A 21,794-nucleotide genomic window follows, 5' to 3' on the forward strand; every position below is an offset into this window, starting at 1 on the left:
GGTAGGTCTAATCCACCAAACCTACCGCAGGTTCGCGAAGAAAGGTTTAAAGAAGACGAAATGAATATCGAAATAGTTCTGAAGCTCTTTTCGGAGTCCTTCGCGATCTACATAAGTAAGTCTTCAGACTTCTCTGTCCATTCAAATTCCGGAATGTTGTTCTGGAGCTCCGGTATCTTTATTGCTTTGTTTAGACATGAGATCCTGTCTCTCTGTTCAGCGCCGCCGTTCTACATACGTGTACAAGTCGGAAGCCCACCATCGGTTGTCGGATGTGCTATACTTCAAGCCAGGAGTGTGCAAAAGCACCGAGTTTATTGTGCATCTAAGTGAGTTTTTTAAGCTGTCTCCGGAAATACTCGACCCAATCTAACGGGAATGTCGACCTCAAATCACCGTCGGAAAACGTATTACCTACTGTGGCTTAGACTAGATATTACGGTGCCAATATCTTCCAGGAAGATTGCCTCGGTTCACTGGTGGGTAAGGGATGACACGCCAGTTACATTTACTGAGATGGATTTACTGGTTTCAGAAGGCTGCATCACAAAGAAGTGCATACTCTCGTCCGCGTAAGCCTTAAACTATTTAGCCATGGTGTCCGCAGGTGCAACTCGAACTGGCTCTCCAATTTCCATTCTTGACGTCGAGGCAAAGATATTCATTTCGGGATAACATTAAAGCGTATCATGACAAGCAACCGCATCTAAGCCGGCCGTCATTTCATCCGCTGGATTTTCCATTGCCTTTGATCAAGTATAGAGCGATCGCTACCCTTGGTGCGATCTCCAACGCTCACCACACACTAATTGAGACCGCGGGAAGTCCAAGTGAAAGCCAATGAGAGCAGTGCATGCCCATGTAACGGGTCTTCTAGTCAGATCGGTGGAACAGCCCCATCCAAACCTCCGTTTCGTACCCTCGAATCATGCTACCTCGCAAGGAAAGAGGGTCTACAAGGACTCAAATTCTCAGGAGGTTCTCGTGACCATCGTGGTATAAGTCCAATATTACTCTCTTGAAAGCACATGGTAGCTTCTCCAAATCATTAATCCCAAGAGGGAGGAACCTGCTGTTGGCTAATACTTGACGCATATAGAACATTGTGCCTCTATCCAATAAGGCTTTAGGACACGGCGCTAGCTATCTATGTTATTTCAAAGCCCCCCTCTTGCACCGTTGTCGATGGGATTGGTTGCCTATGGGCCAATAAGAACTTCGCCGCAGAGCTTATGAGAAACTTACCACTGACTAATGGTGTTAGATAGCCTCTTGAGTGCCTTCGTTCACTTTAAACGCTAACGAAACTTACAAGAGTTGTGACAGAATAATTCAATTGCTCCTTGAGACATGCTAATCAATGTCGGTGTCGATCAGGAACAATTTGAATACGCTAGGCAATGTTTGAATACATTTTGTGTACGACCATGGCTGTGACCCATTGGGTATTGATTGGTTGAGTGAGTACATCCCTTCGGCAACGTTATTTATTTCGCGTTTTTCAAAAGGCTAGTTCCCTTTGTCTTAAGGATTGAGCGCTGATCTGCAACTCCTGCTAAGTGCTTCACCTTGCTTAGTCTCGGACCGCAATCTCCATTTTCTATCAACAATTCACTGGGGATCACTCGTCTTCAACTCGACAGCCCAAACTCAGCTAGACTGTAATGTACATCTACAGGAGGAGAGTTAGAAGGGGGGAAAAAGGATTAAAAATTGGTTCCGTCATTCCGCATGACGTCCCCCCACAAGTTCGTGATGCGATTTCTCGTTTTGTTTACATATCTTGATGCAAAGCGCCTTTGATTTCGGTCATGCCGAGCCGGGAGAACGCTCCGCAGCCGAAGATACGACAGGTCACACACGGCCCCCGAGCGCGTGCGATGTATCGCTTGTTCTTTAGCTGAAGTTACCTGTTATTCGGCGGCGAGTATACGGAGTTGGGGTGTTCTCTACCAAACTCTCTGTCTCGAGAGGGTCTTCAATCAAAGCCAAGTGTCAATGTGACCGCATCCGCGATCGTTCTTCGCGAGTTCGCGCGCCGCTTGTGTGCCTGTCGACGTGGTGTGTAGCCCCAGGTCCCGACCGGTAGTCACCAACAGCCCCAGAGTCACCGAATACCCGTGCGTCTCGCTGTTCCAGATGAAGCTAGCAGAGATTTGAACAAATTGAACCATATCTGCTAGGATGCGCTGGACTATGCTTACTGGCTAGTCGATTGACTGACTGTTAGGAGCGTCATATACGAAATCACGAGAAATCGCCGGGGCCGAGTACATGCGTTTCTTCCCCCGATGGTTTCACATAATTTCATACACAGCGTCTTCCCTCTGCACTGGTGTCTTCCGACGCCTCCAACTTGCCAAGTGTATTCCGATCCTGGAAGATAGATTACTGGATGGCGGAATTTAGGTTGCATATTGTCCCCCATGACATACGTGCTATTTCTTGCGTTTATGCATTGCACTCGGTCTCACGTATCATTGCAGTTTCCAAGTCAAGCAATTTGATATTTATTCTGGGTGTTGCTTTCAGGGCTGTTTGGATGAAATGACGTCTATCTCACGATGAATAACTCCGAATTTGTTTTGCTCCCTCACATTGTTTTATCATTGATGTCGTCGTTTGAACAAATTCGGAACCACTTGTCTTATTCATGTCACTTCGACGGAAGCATATTTCAGAAATCAATCTCGTCGCTAACTTACCAACCGGTTTCAGGTACAAAGCCGCACCATCTCCACCTATATAGCCTCCGACCTTACTCTCCTCCGTGGCTCCTCCGCCGAACCGGGCACCGGACTCGGAACTAGTTTCTTGCCATGATGGTATACCAATGCCCTGAATCCTTGCCATGTGCTATACCGTATGTGTCTGTGTGTTACTCTACGAATGCCGTACAATCCCGGAAATCACTGATATATAGTGTTCACTGGAGTTAGGAGCAAGTGTGAGTGCGCGCCGATCCCGATCTTATCTTCCATTTCAATTCAGTCTCCGGCGAGACGAGGCGTGCTGCTGATTCCACCCAGTTTGATATCCGTATGACCGTTTCTAGACGACCATTATCATATTTAGCACAGATACCGTAACGCAAGGTTGTGTGCTGCGTGTTGTGAAGACGAACGTCGGACGGATGTTTTAGCTTCAAAGATGCGATGTGAGCAGACTGATTGCTCAGATTAAAGTCTGTGTTTACTCATGCATTGCCTTTTTGACTTGTCTGACGATCTGTTGCTCATCCGCGCGCCTTTCGTATGAAAATAAGGTTCATACTGCACGACGGGACATGCTTTTTGGCCTACCCTATTGGCTTTGATGACGTCCGAGGGATGAAAAAAGGATAATCCGGACACGCTTGGCAAAGATCTGAATCTGCGCCTTCCGAGTCGGTCAACTCGTAGTATCCTACTTTCTGTTTCATTGCTTACGCCCAGAGCTGTAGATTTTAAATTCAGGGTGACCATAATGCTGAAGCGGGCAGTGCACGCGCTGTGGACAAAGCTCGACCTTTCGTTGACAAAGTAACACTGCTACAACGTTGTAAATCAGTAGCGAGAACTCCGTCTTCCCGCTCCACATTCTTACTGCACTTCTTTTGCTAACGTTATGTTCCAGGACCTCACTCTCGCCGCTCTCCACACAAGAGAAGCTCTATCACTGAAGACTTCCCGCACGATCATGAAAGGCGTTGAGTCCTGCTGCCTGTGCCTCGCGTCAGTGATCTTCTTAGCTGTTTGGCGCACCATGCTTCTCTCTGAGTCTCTGTAGTCGCAATCAGCTAAATTATACATCGTTAGGAATCGTTAGACGTCATATACAATGCGACTACCCTGCATCCTTCTCTTCTTTTACTCTCTCCACTTTTCTTCTTCACCTACTTATCCGCATCCACCAGAACTTTGATCACTAATGTCAAATAACTCAAGCATGTCTCCTCCTTTGGTTTTACAATTAATCATGCATATATGCGTTCACATTTATTTCGTCGACGCGTTACGTTATGGTATGATGGGGTGTTAATCTGAAGGATAAACTTGATTATTCTTAGTAAGATTCACGATGCCTGTGCTTCGTGCTGTATGCCATTGGCTTGCTTCCATTGGATTGTCTTCTGTCTTCTATCATACATGGAGCATCACTGTCTACTAGAAGTACATTAGTATGACGAAATACAATGTTGATCAAATGTATTAGTTGCCTACAAGTAGAATATAACCTTTGGTTAGTGGGGATCAATAGATCAAAGCATCAATAAGACAATGTAACAAATGTGTTGTATTGTGAATTTGTGATACATATTGGCAAACAAGTGTACACATCCGTATACGCATTCACTCTATGAACACATGTTTAAGTCAATGCGTCAATTGAATTACAGCTCATTTTGTGAAGGATCCTCGCGGTAAAATTCAAACGGACATAAGGACATAAGAAAGGAAACGAAAGAAAACGTGGATACAGAACATGAATTATAATTAATTTAATTAAAATTAAAATTGTCTCAAGTTACTGTATAAGGAGGTCTGGACTGGTCTATCAGAGTAAATTGATCTTTTTTGTATTGAGCAGTGTACGGAGGCATCTTGTCGGGATGTGGTAACAGGCAGATAATGGCAGTGTTAAGTGATGAATGGAACCGAATGAATTGTCACCAGGGGCGCATGACCGTGATGTGAGACGGTGTGAGGCGGGGGCGCACCTGGCGCGCTAGGGCGCGATCGTGGGGAATCAATTAAATTGTTGGAGAGTAAAGAGGCGCGCACTATGACAGGAGAGAAAAGCTTCCGTGTGTTGCTTCTTTTCTTATCCAGTTTCACCTTGACTTGTGTATTTTTTTTCCTCCTGTCAAGCAGCGAAATCTTAGATGTTTCTGTTGCATCCTAGTAGTTTCACCGTTTATCTATTTATTGTTTTGAACAAATAAGTATTGTTCATCAGAAAACAACACAGCAAAACAGCGAAACATCTCACCTCTTGGGAATCACTGTTTTGCAGGTTCCATATGCAAATGGGATTCGATGTGGATTGCGATTGGACTGACTTACAATTACTTTGAAACTCCGCGATGTTTGACCGTAAAATCTGATTTCGGCGTAAGCATTTACTATACTCCATCACACATCATATCTCATTGAGCTGGAATTCCATCAAAGGATAGATACAAGGAAGGTGAAACAAAACAAAACAAGACAAAGACCTATAATTGATAAGAAATCGGAAATGGAGATTGAACGGCGAGAAGACGGACAGGAGGTAGGCATATTGGTTTATGGAAGGAAATGGATAATCTGGGATGATGTATGTACACTGCTTTCCCGATTCTAGTTCCCTGTTTGACCTGTGGCGTTAGGGTTTCTGGTAGCTCTCAATGCCAGACTGCTGGGAACGTAAGCACCATCGCGAACGATCATCATCACCACTGCATCAGGATCACGAGTCCCTTCCTCCCCGCACCCCTTTTCCTCCATATTTGCAAATTAGAAGAGGAACAAAGGGGCTAAGAAGACAGAAGAGGGGAATAGTTGTCGATAGCAATAGGCCACTTGTGTAAGTTACCGTAAGTGGTGGCGTTGTTTGACGATGAGTGATCTGATCTGATTCTTCATTCTGGCGGTGCTCAGATGCTAGTCAGGGATAGTAAAGGTATGCTTATCTGCTATTTCCTCCCGTAGTCTAAAATGTTGATATTAATGATTTGCGCGACTGATCGAGAAAGGGGATCGATTGAACTGAAATCAAACACCCTGACATGATGTACATCGGAAAAACATTAGCAAGAACAGATTCGTGGCCTGCTTTCGGAAAGGCAAGTCGTACCTCGAGCGTCGGTTAGCGTGGTTATGTCGTTTGGCTGCACACTGGACATGCATCTGGTACTCAACTGGTATTAACAACATGATATCACTTTAAAACACATATAGATACATGGAAATGAACGCTGAGAAGCTCGTCGTCAATAACATTAATTACTGCTGCTTCTTCGCTTCTTCGCTGCACTGGTGGTATGTACAGCACGTGTAGTGGTGAAATTGAATTGCATCCAAGGAACGGAGGTCGGTGGACTGAGAAGGTAGGGAGGAGAGGAGAGCAAAGAAGGGGCACGACATGGTGAGGGCGAGGCAAGAAGCTCAAGAAAGTGGGGGTAAGGAAGAAGCAGGGTACGGGGTCCTCTGAGCGATGTCGAGAGTGGTAAGTCGATAGATGGGGACGTGTGAGCGGTTGCACGGTGATGGCCATCCTCCAAGTTTCCGCAAGTGCGGCACGGCGATGGCGGCGACTAGCACTGGCACCTGGACCCGAATTTCTCGGCATCTGCCATTCGTTCGCAGTGGTCTTCTAATCTTCGCCCCCCTTCGCCTTCGCGGAACTGCAGGGGGGGCAGGTGTGAGAAGGGGTGCGAAGCACCGCCGCATTGGAGGGGCAAAAAAAAGTGGCGAAAAAAGACAGCGAAAGAAGGAAAGAAAGGGTGAGCGGTGCGGGTAGGGAAAGAACGAAATAGGAGGAGACGGGAGAAGAGAATCCAGATGACAGTTATTTTTCCTGCAGGCATTTTGTTTCTTTCGCGCGTTGTGTCCGCGAGCGCGCGGGAGAAGAGAAGCGCACGCTGTTGGATAAAAAAGAGTTTGGATGTATTACGGTATGGTGGATTGAGTGGGTGAGTCTGTTTTCTGGATTGGGCGAATCATGATTTCATTTGCGCAGGATGATTTAATTTCTACTTATTCGAGACGGCTGGGTTGGAGTCGCCGTGTGGGGTCGTGGGACGCTCGGGACCAGTAGCTTAGCCAGGGTTTGCTGATTGGAATATTCGAGAAAGGAAGGCAAGGCAGATGGGACTGTCCCTGATCGGAGCCGGAAGATGCCTGGCTGACTGCGACTGCTGACGGCTCTGATGGTCTGGCTGATTGTCGAGAGCCGGGGGAGCGGCTGCACTGGTTTGAGGGACGCGCCCCGTTGGGAACACTCGAACCGAGCCCCGTGTACACCGGCGGGCGTCCGTGACATGTCGATGGAAGCGAGCTTATTCCGGGCAGAACACCATCTCTGTGTCTCGTGTCGTCGCCAGCAACGCAGACCCCGCTCGCAAGCTCAAGCACGGATATGGTTATGTGCACCTCCGCATGAATATGGACAGATCAAGAATTAAGTCTCCGGTCAATCATCACCTGCTCTCAACCCCAGGCCCCTCTTTGCTCCCATCCCCCGTCCGCCAGAGCACGCTGCTGCTTATGGCATCCCTCACCATCTAACTGCTGGGCGATTCCTATCGGGCTCTAACTTTCTTTGTGAATACTGACGAAGCTGCTTCTCTCTGTTCCAAGCACGGATACACAGCAGTATACATCACCTGCATCGGCCGCGGTGTCTCCCAGTCCACTCAACTTTGACGTGCAAAAGATTCCGGAAAGCGAATCGAAGAGGAACTCGAAAGGGACCAACCTGGTACTGCTGACACGCAAAAGCAGGCGAAGCGCCCGGGTTCACGCGCGGGCTTTAAATCCAGCAAGTCTTGACGGCCGTTTACGCTTCCCTTCCCTCTCTGTGCTTTCTTTCCCCCTGAGCAGCTGGGCTCACTCGCTCTGTTCGCCGGCATAGGGTCTATTCTCTCTTCTGCACACGCTAGGCTTAACTCTGAACCAGCGAATCACGGAATAACACTGCCATCTCTCCTCGGCCGTACCCATTCCAGCCCAGCTCATCGCGTCTTCCCCATCTCCTGTATCACTCAAGCCCTACAGGACATCTATATCACCTCGGGTCCACAGTATCTCGCGTACTCTCTTCTTCTCGTCGCCCGTGCGCCTCGTCTCTGCACCCGAACACCAGGGCGAGTACGCGCCTTAAAACGGAAGCTCAGGACGTGTCTCACCAGTTTCCCTTGTCGCGCAGGTCACGCGTTAGCACCGTCCTCTCCGCATTCGCCCCTTGCCCCCATTATTCCCCGCGTGCTCGTGTTGTCGCTCGTGTTCCGCAGCGCGTCTGCTCGCAAATCGGTCTCGCGTCGTGTCTTTTTGGCCGAAGAGGCGTTCCTGAGTGAGAATAACATAGCATACACTCACTGACCTTGCGCCATCGCCCACGCTGGCGCTCCACCTCCTACCCCTTGAACGCGCTCCTCTTCCCTCACGCTCCCCTCCCCCCCTTTCCTCCTTTAACTCGTTTCCAAATTTTTCACCTTTTTCACCTCTTTCACCTTTCAATACCAACACGAATTCCCCTCGCTTCGACCAATCGTTGGGAGGTACTAACATCACAACTACGGGAACAGTAGGAACAGCTCCGGGATCGGAGCCGGGCCAACAACCGCACGCACAATCGCACATGACCACTTCGCCTGTCCGTGCCGCTCGACACGGGAACGGCAACGGAAACAGCAATCAAATGGGGTCTAGCTCGTATGGATATCGCGAGAGGGAGCCGTCGCCCGGAAAGGGAAATGCGCATGACGGCGAGCATGACAATGATCATGAGATGGGACATGGGGAGGAGCATCATGATGTCGATATTGATGACCAGGAGGATGCGGACATGGGTATGTCGATTTTTTCTAATTTATCTCGCTCTTGGTGTCTTGTTTCTTGAAGTTCTGACTTTGTGGTTTGCATCTCATCCATTTACCTTGCATTCTTCCGCAAATACTCGAAATGGGCACTCAAACTTCATGGACAAACAGAAGGAGACGCCGCGCTCATTGCTCAGACACTGAACGCAGATGGTACGCCGAAGCGACCGATGAACGCGTTTATGATTTTCGCACGCCGGCGGCGTCCGCAGGTGAGCGCAGCAAACCAGATGATGCGCACGGGTGAGATTAGCAAGATTTTAAGTCGAGAGTGGGGAGGGATGGCAATGGTGAGTCTGAAACTTTGTAAAGAGTTATGGAATTTATTTCTTGGATATTTCGCGATCGCCCCCTTTAACGCCTCATTTTAAGGGTGCAATATTCTCTTCGTGATGGGTTGCGTAAATGCCTTCCGTATTATTTCACTTCTGGCATACATTTTTCTGGCTAGTGTTCTGATTGTCTTGACTAACTTCGTTCATTTTTCTTAAAATAGAGTGAAAAACAATTTTACCTCGACCAAGCGAAAAAGCTCAAAGATGCATTCAATAACAAGTATCCTGACTATGTGTATCGCCGAAGACCCAACAACTCACGGCGAAGGCGACGTGCAGATTCAGGATCAGGTTCTTTGCCCGGCGGAGTACGACCACCAGGGTCCGGACCCCTATCTGCATCAGATCACTCAGAACATGAGTTGGAGGCACATGAACGGGAAGAACATGCGTCGTTTGACTCGGGCTCACCCGTTGACTATCGTAGTGGAATGGGGCACTTAGGCTATCAAGATATTGTCGTGCATCCTGCGACCTCGGCTGGACCACCTAGTGGGACGCATCCTGCGCTTTCACTTGGTGGATTACATTCCCTTCCACTTGGTGGTGGTACTGGACCGGGTCAGAGTACTGGAGGTTTAGCGCCTCCAAGTGCGTACGGACGCGCACCCTTTACGCCGCTTTCTACGTCCCCTAGTTCTGGAACTGGGACGAGCGGTGGGAGTGGTCCAGAGCACCAGCCTGTGTCGCCATTATCTCCGTATGCGCGGTACTCACCATATTCCCCCATTACACCCGCAACGAGCGCTGCCTCAGGCTTCACCAGCGGAGCTGGTGCGGGGTCGTACGGTCATTCCGGCTCTGCACACTCGTACTCAGAAGATAACTTTGGGCATACAAGCGCAAATGGAGCGGGAGATGGGTCAGGAACTCACGCACCACCGCGGCTTTCAATGCCCGACTGGCCCTCAGAACCCTCGCACCACTCTGCGCAGCAGCATTCTGCATATCCGCACTCCCCTGCAGATCCATCTCCGCATGCAGGTCTTTGGGGCGGCTCTCGCTCGGGTTCGGGAACGGGCCCTGGAGCTGGAAACGTTGGGTCGTCCTGGTCGCTCTCGGGCTTATCGGCAACAAATCTTCCGCCGCCTTCTGGATCTGCATCCGCGCGTGCGCGACTTGGTTCGGGCGGCGGCGGTGGTCCAGGAGGTGGCCTGGGACTGAACCTCAGTCTCGGGACGTCATCTGCTTCCGTGCTCGGGCAAAGTCAGGGCCAGGGACCCGGCCACGGGCAAAGTCAGAATCAGGCCTCAGGTCGCCCGAAGGAGTACAAGGAGCTGTTCAATGCGCCATCGACATCGGGACAGGGATCGGCGGGAAGAGAGCGCGCGTGGTCGACGACGCCTAGTAATGCGAGCGCTTCGCCTGGGGCGGGTGGTGCACGGGCGCAATTTCCTACATTAACGGAGCCGTTCCACCCGAGTCAGCAACACCAACATAACCGTAGCGCTTCTTCGTCGGGTTCAAGTCCTTCTGTGGGATTTACGCGTTCAGGAGGAGGGAGCGGCGGTGGTACAGGTGACCTTGGGGACATGTACGACAGCTCGCAGAGTCAGCCTCATAGCGCATATCCTATTTCGCCAATTAGCCCGTATCCTCACGGGGGGCATCAAAATAACTCACAAGGCCAGAACCATGGACACAGTCAGGGGAGGCCAACATTACTGCATCCCATTGCTACGTTCGGCGCAGGAGCGGGTAATCTGAGCCCGCGGGATGTGTCACCGTTAAGTGCGGTAAGTCCGCATTCTGCAGTGTCTCAGTCTCATGCAGGCAGTGGAGCGTACTGGGGTGACCGCATGGCAGAGCGATGAAGGGCTCGCAATCGAAAATGAACTGGAGTTGGACTGGAATATCCGGCTCGGACTTAGCGTTTTGTTGTGTCGAATTCGGCAGTTCTCCCCTTGACTTCTCTAATTTTCAATTCTCTTGATCTGTCTCTTCTCTCATGCTTTGTATTCCATTTGCTCTGTGTCGGTACTGATTAGTTCGCCTTTATCGGCCTTCTACACGTATTGTAATTTTAAATCATGTCTATCTGTTCATATACACTTCATTTTATACGTACTTTACTTTTTGTCTCGTCTAGCCTCGTGTCATGTCTCTTCTCCGTTTTTGTTCACCTGAAATTTCCTCTCTTCCGGGGTTCCTGATTTCGAATTTCATCGTCTGTTGTCCCGGTTTATTTGCCTGTCTACTTGTGTCTGATACTTCTAGTCTTATTACCACCTGGCTCACTCTATACCCTGTTCTCAACAGCAGCGTGCCACTTCTACTACGTGCTTGACACCATCCACGATTTATCTTACGTCTCACCCTACTTACTGGCTTTTGATAAAAACGCGTCGAGCTCCCCGTGTTCATTTGTTTGTTTGTCTGTTCGTTCTGTTTCGCTTTCTGCTTCGTTTGAGGAATCCGTTTTTCGTCCTTAAGTGTATGTACGTCAAATTTAATTCAGGGTTTTATTTTCCTCTATTCCCTGTCTTGAGCGAAACATGGTGAAGATTTCTACTTGTATAATACTTGCATTGAGCGCTCTTTTGGATATTGCGGAGTTACGTTCCGACGTGAAGAAAAGAACAAAAAGGAAATTGGAAAAAGAAAAAGATCTGGGCGCTCTTCGTCCTCGAGGACAATAATCTCGTACTCTAATCCGTGTCCTGACCGTTCATCAGACCACCACAAGGCCAACTCCTCCATAAACTCGATTGCTAAGAAAGAGCGGTGCCGAGTAACTCTCCAATGTAAGGGAGAAGGTGGTATAGGGGGGAAGGGAAGCAGTCATGAACGTCGGAGCGGCGAAGTTCTTCTCCCTAGTAGAGTAGAGTCCAGGGTGCTTGCTCAGGTGTCAGAGTCCAAAGGCATTTAGTTCGGTGCGCAGGGGCTAGAGTCCACGGACCACGTATACGAGTCTAGAGTCCTACGCTGGATACAGGATAGTCCCGAGAGAAAGAGTTTGGCGGTGTCTACATACGTGTTATTGTATAGACTCCGCTTGTCCCTCACTCTCAGTCCGCAAACCGGAACCAGCAGTTGGGCGGCAAGACAGAAGGGGAAGAGAAGAGAAGAAAAAATCCCGAGTAGTTAGCTACTTTCGCATATGCAATACTTGCACATCTTAATTCTTAATCTATCCGAAAAGCAGGCAATAACAGAGCTTCTTTCGCTGGAAGTTCTACTATTAGCAGTACAAAGGCTCTGTCTGTACATTCGTCTAACAGAAGAACCACGGCACAAGTCTAATACCGATTGTTCTTGCGTGTCGGTCGTGCATTTCGTGCACCTTGGCGCATGAGAAACGGCAAGGAAGATTCCGGCAGTCGGACATGTCATGAGTACGTTCGTTACTGCGGATACGTACATAGTGCCCAGTCTGCAGGACAGTAAGAGTACGCAGAGGGAACATGTGAACGTGTCTCGGAGCAAAACGTAGCTCGCACCAGTCGGACGATGTGCAGACATATCTCAGATAACTTGTCATTCCGACTGCCTTCTAACTCAGTATTAAATATTGCTTAGTACCATTCCTGCTCGGATTTCGAAAGGTAGGAATTCAAATCGTTCCTGATCGGCTTTAAAGGTGTTATGGATTAACATAAACTATCAATTAAATCAACATTAATGAACTTGTTTTATTATTATTAAATGCTTAGCATAAATAGTTAAATGGTCTTGATCAGGCTTCCCTTCGTTGCTGTATCATGAATCATGAAACAAGCTAGAAATACAGCGACTACTGCTAGCCCTGGATGCTTTGCTCCGCTCTACTCCACAAGAGAGTAGGTGCACAAGAAGAACGTCAGTTTCATGTCAGATCTTGCAGGCAAGACGCCAGGATGGCCGATTTCATCCGCACGGATACGATGGTCGATGGATATCCAATACGGTGGTACTCACACACAAGGTGCGATATACCAGATTTTGGGAACTGTCACTAAATAAAGGCCGATAGGGTAGAACTTCATGAGAGCGAAGATCAGGAGCTTTTCGTTAGCCCTAAAATAGCTCTGTATAGACATTCGGACTCACAGTGCAGATCATGATGATCCTAGACGGTATTTTGGAAATGAACCGCTATTTTAATTATATGAATGGCCAACGACTAAGATGAGTGAAATGAAGATGGCGATGATGAAACATGCTGGGAGGGAACAATGATTAATTATCTTGTTCTGAACGACATCGGTAGACCTTCCATGGATGCTCCGCTCGAAATCCTGCAGTAGCGACATCACTGATCAAAGAACTATTGCATCATTTAACCAGATACAATTCAGATACACGCTCTGGGGTCAGAGGGCAAGATCCCTGTAGGACCAACTTCTCTATACGTATACTAGAAACCAGTGTGTGCCTTGGGCACTGGTTAGTGGTCTTGCCACTCACCTTAGAACTCCCGAAATGGAAACAGTCCGAACGTTCTTGCAGAAGGAATCCCCCCGAGCAGTAATACAGTATACACGATGGAGCCAAACGAAGGCCACCCTGCGAGTCAAACTTGGTGAAGGTCGTTTGGCGACATCTAACACATCTCACGGGCGTGCAAAACTGAGTTCCCTAATACAGTAGTCAAAGTAAGTCCGGTTTTGGGTTTGAATGTCGAACCCAGACTCAAGGATTTAAGCTTACTAGCGTATCTGCCCATATAATCGGGCTTATTCAGAATGATTCGACGGGGAAGCTAGCTGCTGTGAAGATACAGCCCATGCAGCAATCTGGGACACGTTATTTGGAGGTTCTGCTTAACCTTCGAGCCTCTTTGCCATAACGTAATGAAGATGAGGTATAGCATGATCGAGTCCTGCGGGAAGCATATTCACGGTTATTTGATATGATAAATAACGGATGGACGAAGCAAGGACACGTAGAATATGCTGAAAAAAGAGAGCGTCAGTCGAGGATTACGGCCGAAGAAACGCCGAATCGCCTTTGAATCTGGGGTGCAAACTGCCCAAGGCGCCTTTTTTTCAATCCCGCTGTCGCCGCAATGCAGGTAGGAAAAGCAGGACTGATTATGCGGCCCTCGCTAGACTCTTTATTGTCAAAGATGCAAGCGTGATCGGGCCCTGTTGCCTGAAGTTTTCGAAGCCACTTCTGAGAATATATTGTTACGAAATACCGGTAGTATTCCTTATGAGGCAGTCTCGGTGACTCCGACAGAATACCTTTAGGTCACAAAGTTAGTCAGTTGAAAGGATGCAGGTTTGAAGTTCCTCCGACAGAAGTGGTATAAAAATTGTGCCCATATTTGATAACGTCTAACCCACGTTAAATGCAACTGATAATAAGGCTTTACGAACAGACGAGACCCAGCCGTCCACAGTCTATAAACGGAAGATGTAGTATCCAAGTGGCTGGTACATGGCGAAAAGCGACTTCTGTTGCCATACATGCATCAAAGGAACGCCCGGATCGCTCGTCGGAATGTCATCGTAGCCAGATTTTTCACGCGTATTTCCGGACACCACGGCTTAAGATCAATAAGGAGAACAAAGTCTCACGCGCCTCGTCGACTCCAGAGGACCTCACGCCTCGTGACGTCTAAGGAGCATTCCAGGATAAGCTGCGGGAGAATGAACAGATCCTTAACTGACCAAAAACAGGGAGCTGCTGTTCTACACTGTGCTTTCTTCCTGGAATCCAGTCTTTATTTTGGGCTTGGCGAGAAGAACATAGGCTTGGATTGGCTGCTGACGCCACAGTGCTTGCACTTCGACTTCTTCTCTGACTTTCCTACGCCATGCTATGAGCTTGTGGCGCAGTGCTTCGTCCTATATATGGGCTGGAATTAGCGCAATACTCGCACGAATAGATTGCGGCAAAAGCCCAAGTAGCTGGCAAAACGTATAGACGCAATTAGTCGGGAGTTCTCTGAACTGTCGATCAGTTACTCTCGCTGATCTAGAAAACTGAATACCAATTCGAGCCCTGAAGATCGTTCATATGTTAGTAACAAAAGACCCCGCCAGTGGTGAGAAGTAAAGTTAACAAACTCGAAGGCCGGAAGGCAGAGAGAGTGGAAAGGAAATAACGTAGCAATTACGAATACCAGGTTCTGCTGGCACCTGGTCAGGCTACAGACAAATCTAAATACGGCGTCTTTCTAGGCCGGACAGCCTTGACAATTTGAGAAAGATGCAGCCTCGCACTAACAGATATCAGAACTTTACTTAGAGCATATGATCACGAGTCACTCAGTTCTCCGCGTTGACAAAAGGTTTGAGGCTACTAGCGGAGTTTGAGAAGATAGGATGTCCAAAGCACGGGCCATTCTTGTGCGCGCTCACGTCCAGATCTCGGCACGAGATTGGTCAAGTAACACGACGGGAACAAGGCGGTCAGCAGGGAGAAATATACACGATACCCACGGTCAATCGTACGAACCTCGGGCGTAGGGAGACTTTGTGAACCTTTATCGCAGAGAGCAATGTAGTGGACGATCCCGTCAGCGCATTGTGATCAACTCCGATTGTTACACCAAAAGGATGGTTGCTCGTTCATCAACGCTTCGGTCGAGGTACAAGTTAGGCATCATGCGCTTACGTTGAAGCAGTAGCCTCAGAGGTCCCCAGGTCTAAACAGCTTCGACGTCAAAACGGACGAGCAGAAGTAGAACCAAGGAAGTGCTCTACAAAACTCACGGCGGGACCCCGGGTGACATGCACGGTGGAAAGCGAGCAGAGAGGGAAAAGCACCGCCTCGGAACACAGTTGTTACTCCTGGCTAGGTTGACCGGCACAATGGCAGCCTCCTGTGAGAGATGTTAAGACAAGCGAGGAAATGGAGCTGCGTCAGAAGGTATCGTATAGTGATCCTCCTTAATGAAGTAACTGATTAGAAGCCGCGTACTCATTACCATACCATTGTCGACTGCAGAATTTACATCCAAAACCGGCTTCCGAGGGAGACAAAAAGTAGATCCTTCAAAAAGGGTTATCGCAAGCCTAGGCGAGACAAGGCTGGGACATAAACGAGAACACCAGAACACGTCGTACTGGTTGTACTTCTGCAGAAGCTCGAGTTAACGAGATAGTGCAGGCTGGCAGTCAACGTTGCAAACGCGTGCCGCGGTCTAAACCGGTGTTAAATAGATATCTTCTACTCCACGACGACCTAAATTTATCAGGAAGCAGAATGTTGCCTGACATCGGGTTCACCATACGCATGGGGTGAAAGGTTGATATAGTATCAGTTATCGAAGCATCCCGAATTTCTGTTTAGCCCAGGAGATCAGCTCCACCTAATGGCTGTGGTATCATGGACCAGCTACGGTGTGCAGATGAAATACTGTCCATCCAGAACATGTTGCCAGATAGAAGCTTTGCATTACATAATAACATAGGCAAGATCGAATACAGATGCCCAGAGCCTAACTGAGCACAGCTGTGGATTCGTGGAACACAGGCTCTGCGAGCGAAAGAGAAGCATAGTAAGCACATTGATGAGATGACAGGAAAAGGGCCTACGGCGCAGAATGCGAACAATTGCTCACAATGACCTAACAAGAAGCACACGAAAACAGGAAGTCAGTACCGGCATTCCTAGCAGCTCCAAGACCATAGACAAAGTTACAACAGGGCTCAGGAATATTTGCGTTCTTTGCTTACTCCGCGGAGGCCATACTTTCAAAACTCACGGCTGACCGTGGTGGGGTAAACGTTCGCCATTGCTGAGTCGTATGGAAGCACAAGGCAGATTGAGCGGTGAAGAGACTTGAAAAGCCCAAGTAACGACGTTACCAGGAAAAGCAGCCAGTTGCGTTGCGCAAATTTCTCTGGATCGTTTGCAAAGGGCTAACGTGACACAGCAGATGTTAACATTTTTGAGCAACTTCGACAGATATATTTTGCCCAATATCGCTTACTAGGACCAGATGTCAAAATGCATCCTGCCGAAGAAATGGTGAGCACAGATTCTCGGCATAAGCAACACCGTCACAGGGGATTAACACACGACTTTGCACGTCGCGCAAGGCTTTCCGTCATTGGGCCGCCTTTAGCCTTTAAATGGATGCGAGCTACCTTGCCTTGCTTCCAGAACTCAAGCGGATTTCCTTTTTCTCCGTCAAAACCACACTTTCATTCGCACGAATAATGATAGACTTCCAAGGAGCAGGGGCGAAGCAGCGCGTTCCTTTACTTCTTTTTCTTACTCTCCACAAACAACACCCGCGATTTCACTTAGAAGCCATCAGTGCTTCTCAGAAACTGATCCCAGCTAACATAAATATATTAAAATACGTACCCCTTGGATCGTATTTGACCGCTGATAATCTTCCACCTGTCCGGAGACGTGTCGTCGTGTAGAAGTAACCTGTCTGCGCCGTCGAAACTAGTCGCACAATCATCGTCCTGCTTACTACATTCAGAGCTGTTGAAAACGTCTCCTAGAAACATTTTACCTTGCTTTGCTTTTTGCTGCCATTATGGCCGAACACGCGGGTCGATAATGACGGTGGTTCGTTGGTAAAGAGTGACAGAGACAAATGCTGAATCGGGTAGGTGCCGATCGTTATTGCCTTTTATAAGTCTAAGGAAATGCGATTTATCTCTCGAAACTTACGTCTTGAATTGTCTCCTGTTCCTGCATGTCAAGTTTCGGACCAGGCTCACATGATACTAGTTCATATGCATTATTCAGACAGACGAAGTCAGGAGATGCCCCGGTCTGTGCAATCTACCAAATGTAAGATGGAAATGCAATATTAATTTCTGCAGCAACAGATATGAAATTTTGAAAAGGAACCAATGCAAACTAAATCTATTGTCTCGGTACCATTGGATTTGTGTATGTCGTTGAAATCACTTTAGATGACGAGCATTAATTCTACGTTCATGAACCTACACTCGGGGAAGAATCACTTAATTGCCTGCCACACTAATCAGCAAAGTTGTGATACACTGATCAAGTGAGTGATGTACAGTCAAATATGTCATAATTCATGATGTGGCAACGAATTAATCTAATAATGCATTGCTTTCTTGAAACAAAGTGATCAAAATAGATGTCATAGTGCATAAGCCTCATAATGAGTTGATAAATGACTGTTCCTAGCATTATGCATAGTGACATACTCTACTCTACTTTGTAGGACTAGTCATAACCAAACAAACGCAGCGTGAATTGAAAATTCCACGAGGGGGGCCAACAAGTTCACCCTCAAAGTATACTAACTCCGAGTACCTCTCACCAGGTTGCAATCGTGTTCAACTGTATTGTACATTCCAAAGTCTACATTAAGGACATCCATCATGCATCGGAAGGTGAGAGGGTCGGATGAGATGGAGCAGCCTCTCATACCACAGTATCAATCACCAAGGAACTCGCATAAAAGAGTCTTTCGGCACTCCCATACAGATACACAGAATGGACAGATGTCCAGAGAGGAAAAGGAGCTTGAACACTTCCAAGCTTCATACAGAAAGCTACAAGCCGAAATAGATAAAATCTTATCCCAACTAAGTTCGGTTTACAAAACAATTAAGGCACCACTTTTCAAGGCCCATCAATGTCTTCCTTCGACATACGATGTTTGGGTGTACACGGAAGCCTGTAATAGAGTGAAAATAAAGGAGGCAGAGCATAAGAATAGGGTACCGAAAGAAGAACGTACACAATATAATCCCCTTTTCAATGACGGACCTAGTACACTGGAAGAGTATCAAGATTTCCGGGATACACAAAAAGAAGACTTACAAGGGAAAATATCCAAGTTTGAAGATATGTTTAAATTGAAGGACATCTTGGCTCATAGTAACAGTGAAAACCGCCAGAGCAGCCAGAGTCATCAGAATAGTTTGGAAGATCCTCGAATTATAAGTTGTTTTCACCACATCCTACAGTTCTGGAATGACCAAGACTATGAAAGGCTCATAGTCTCACTGGACGCTCTAGACAAGGCTGTATCACACATGCGAGAAATTGCAAACGATCTTGCATTTTGGAATGGCAATGAGGATGAAGTAGCTGCCCTTACTGATCAATACGGCAAGGTTAAGCAGGGCTTATCGGAGGAGAACGAAGACAATCTGCAAGCTTGGAGGGAAGCAGAGTGTAAATTGAAAAGTATAAAGGAAAGGGCAGATAAAGCAAAACAAGGGAAGGACACTCACTTTAAGTTGCACTTCAAAGAAATAGACTTGCAGCTGAGAATACCTGCACAGTTAGAGAAAGAAAGGCAGCAGGTGTCAAAAAGACATAGTAATAGAAGCTGCTTGAAGGTTTGGAAAAAATCTCACAAGTCTAGAACAGACACAGCTGAGTAAGTTTGATAAGAAAGCCTAAGAATCAAATAATTTTATATAACTCTATCACATGCCATTTTGTTCCTGGTGACATAGTATTATATAAGTTTGATGTACATAGAGAATATATATATATATATAAAGAACATATAAGAACATATTCTCCTAGTATCTTCCTCAGTATTTGCATGCCTTTATTTAATATGTATAATTGTAGATATTAGGCTCTGCCAGATTCTAGTACATGTCATAAACTAGACACATTATTAGAGCCATCAGAATATCTGTCTATGTGATTTAGATTAATCATCTTAAGTCTATCCATTTGTATATATTACTATAAGCTTATTGGATAAAAAGTTGGAATAGTACTAGTAAAGTGCTGAACACTGAGCTCAAAGATTGCAGAACACACAAAGACTGACAGGACAAAGGTATCTTTGTTGTAGTCAGTAAACAAAAACTTGTTATACATAATAAGACACACCTTTGTTACAGTCAGTAAACAAGAACTAGTGTAACAAAGGTGTAGACATAAGCTTTATATACTATAGAAGAAAGGAAAGTGGCTCAGGCTAAAGGAATGTATGATATGAGTGAAGAAGGAGACTATATGTGTGGCTCAGGATCAGGAACTGTATGTGTGGCCTGAGACTGTACAAGAGAGTTCCAGAACAGAACTCTCTAAACCCTTAGAACTGTAGTAAGTTGTACAGTAGGCTTACAAAAGTACTATAATTACAGACTAACACTTATGGAAGAATCACTCAGTTGGTTACTATACTAATTAGCAAACTTGGTATTCACTGAATATGTTAGTAATATAGGTTACTAACAGGCTTAAGTACTTTACAGGATTAATTATAAATACATAAACACAACAAAAAAAACTTTAAGCAAGTGAATAGTAATTGTACTCAAAGTATACCAAGCTTGAATACCTCTTACTAGGCTGTAGTTACTGCTCAAATAGCTCATATATTCTAAAGTCAATATTAAAGTTATCTACTATACACTAGAAGGCTAAAGAATCAGATAAGATAAAAGAGTCTCTAATACTACAATGTAGACTGTCAAGCTACTAACATAAAAGAGGTTCCTGGAACTCTAGTACAGATACAACAAATGGAGGTAAATCTAGAGAAGAAGAGGAACTTGAGTACTGTCAGGCTTTATACAGAAAGTTTCAGACTGAAATAGATAAAATCCTGCCTCAGCTAAATTCTGTTTACAAAACAACTATAATACTACTCTTCAAGACCATTTAATGTCTTTAAGAAGGTCCTAATGTGTATGTATACAAGGAAGCTTGTATAAGAGTGTGAACAAAGGAGAAGGAGAGAATGAATAATGTGTCAAAATAGGAATACATTCAATTTGACCCTCTTTTCAATTACAGTCCCAATTTACTAGAAGACTACCAAAAGTTCTGAGATGATAATAAAAAGGAGTTGTAAAGGAAAATGTCAAAATTCAGAAACATGTTCAATTTGGAGGATGGCTTAGCTTGTAACAATAGTAAAAACTGTCAGAGTAGTTAGAGTCATTAGTATAGTATAGAGGATCTTTGAATTGTAAACTGTTTCTAGCACATTCTACAGTTTTGGAATGAGTAAGACTATGAAAGCTTTATACTCTTAATAAATGCTTTCAGAAGAGCTGTATCATACATGTAAGGAATTGTAATGGATCTTGTATTTTGGAACAATAATAAAGTTAAAGTAGCTACTCTTACTGATTAATTTGACAAAGTCAAGCAGAGGCTAATAGAAGAGAATGAAAACAGTCTGTAAGCTTGGAGGGAAAAAGGGTATAAACTGAAGAACATAAAGGTCAATACAGATAAGTTAATACAAGAGAAGGACATACACTTTAAGCTCCATTTAGATGAAATAGGCTTGTAGTTAATAAGACCTGCACAGTTAGAGAAGGAAAAGTAGTGATTTTCAAAGGCACAATCAAAGGATGAAAGACAATCAGTTTCAAAATCATATAATAGTATAAGTAAATTGATGGTCTGGAAAAGGTCTCACAGGTCTAGAACAGACACAACCAAATAAGTTTGAAGGGAAGAATAGTAAGAACTGTGTCAGGAAAAAGTCTTTATTATTATATACTCTTATATGCATATATAATATGTAAAAAAACAATATTATCCATAATGACATTTATTGCACCCCTCATTAGATAAGATATATAAAAGATACTATAAGGTTGTAATAAGACAGATTTATGTTATGAGAATTAATAAACATTACATGTCCTTACAATGGGGATATAAGAATTATAGCTCTTAGGAAAGTCTATAATGGTATATATTGCACCCCTCTTCTGATATGGCATAATACTTCTTCTGCTATCTTATAATCCTTAAATAAGTTAATTTACAGCTTATATCTTACCTGAATGGCTTATTATACAATATATATTTTATTTAAATATTTTATTCTTTACTAACAATGCCGAACAGTACATAATATTAACACATTATAACAGAAACAAAACTATCACTACCTTAGCAAATCACAACAACCAATAGACGTACCATGGGTATTCATCTCCTCGTGCTCTTTCTTCCTCTGCTTCGCGAGTTCGCCCCAGTATTTACGTTCCTCTACAAACAGCGAACGCTATTGGTATGAGATTGTTTTG

General features: G+C 45.8%; 4 protein-coding genes across 4 annotated transcripts in view; 1 reads left to right on the plus strand and 3 right to left on the minus strand.

Annotated features, from left to right (window-relative positions):
- Positions 1-1,982: 1,982 nt before the first annotated feature.
- Positions 1,983-2,853, minus strand: FOMMEDRAFT_155776 (uncharacterized protein; the record flags this gene model as incomplete). The annotated part of the gene is made up of 3 exons (XM_007266162.1): positions 1,983-2,145; positions 2,205-2,391; positions 2,706-2,853. 3 exons carry the CDS (start codon positions 2,851-2,853, stop codon positions 1,983-1,985), a joined length of 498 nt encoding a protein of 165 aa, XP_007266224.1.
- A 218-nt stretch (positions 2,854-3,071) lies between these two features.
- Positions 3,072-3,464, minus strand: FOMMEDRAFT_133833 (uncharacterized protein; the record flags this gene model as incomplete). The annotated part of the gene is made up of 2 exons (XM_007266163.1): positions 3,072-3,166; positions 3,287-3,464. 2 exons carry the CDS (start codon positions 3,462-3,464, stop codon positions 3,072-3,074), a joined length of 273 nt encoding a protein of 90 aa, XP_007266225.1.
- A 3,728-nt stretch (positions 3,465-7,192) lies between these two features.
- Positions 7,193-11,357, plus strand: FOMMEDRAFT_19845 (uncharacterized protein). The gene is made up of 3 exons (XM_007266164.1): positions 7,193-8,533; positions 8,675-8,853; positions 9,060-11,357. The coding sequence occupies exons 1-3, from the start codon at positions 8,323-8,325 to the stop codon at positions 10,710-10,712; spliced, it is 2,043 nt and encodes a 680-aa protein (XP_007266226.1). The 5' UTR covers positions 7,193-8,322; the 3' UTR covers positions 10,713-11,357.
- Positions 11,358-13,640: 2,283 nt separating this feature from the next.
- Positions 13,641-21,794, minus strand: part of FOMMEDRAFT_155779 (uncharacterized protein) — a gene marked incomplete at both ends in the record, with an annotated part of 9,550 nt that continues 1,396 nt past the window's right edge. The window contains 12 exons of the mRNA XM_007266165.1: positions 13,641-13,772; positions 13,804-14,063; positions 14,162-14,222; positions 14,289-14,368; positions 14,428-14,461; positions 14,520-14,669; positions 16,542-16,691; positions 17,062-17,077; positions 17,143-17,249; positions 17,300-17,416; positions 17,461-17,516; positions 21,688-21,756. Of these exons, the coding sequence (XP_007266227.1) occupies positions 13,641-13,772; positions 13,804-14,063; positions 14,162-14,222; positions 14,289-14,368; positions 14,428-14,461; positions 14,520-14,669; positions 16,542-16,691; positions 17,062-17,077; positions 17,143-17,249; positions 17,300-17,416; positions 17,461-17,516; positions 21,688-21,756 (1,232 nt within the window). The remainder of the gene's footprint in view (positions 13,773-13,803; positions 14,064-14,161; positions 14,223-14,288; positions 14,369-14,427; positions 14,462-14,519; positions 14,670-16,541; positions 16,692-17,061; positions 17,078-17,142; positions 17,250-17,299; positions 17,417-17,460; positions 17,517-21,687; positions 21,757-21,794) is intronic.

This window comes from Fomitiporia mediterranea, assembly GCF_000271605.1.
Source record: "Fomitiporia mediterranea MF3/22 unplaced genomic scaffold FOMMEscaffold_5, whole genome shotgun sequence".
Lineage (NCBI taxonomy): Eukaryota > Fungi > Basidiomycota > Agaricomycetes > Hymenochaetales > Hymenochaetaceae > Fomitiporia > Fomitiporia mediterranea.

Coding starts and splice junctions, on each gene's coding strand:
- FOMMEDRAFT_19845 (XM_007266164.1), top strand. CDS start 8,323: ATGACCACTTCGCCTGTCCGTGCCGCTCGACACGGGAACGGCAACGGA. Junction 8,534..8,674: donor CCAGGAGGATGCGGACATGG/GTATGTCGATTT, acceptor ATGGACAAACAG/AAGGAGACGCCGCGCTCATT. Junction 8,854..9,059: donor AGTGGGGAGGGATGGCAATG/GTGAGTCTGAAA, acceptor TTCTTAAAATAG/AGTGAAAAACAATTTTACCT.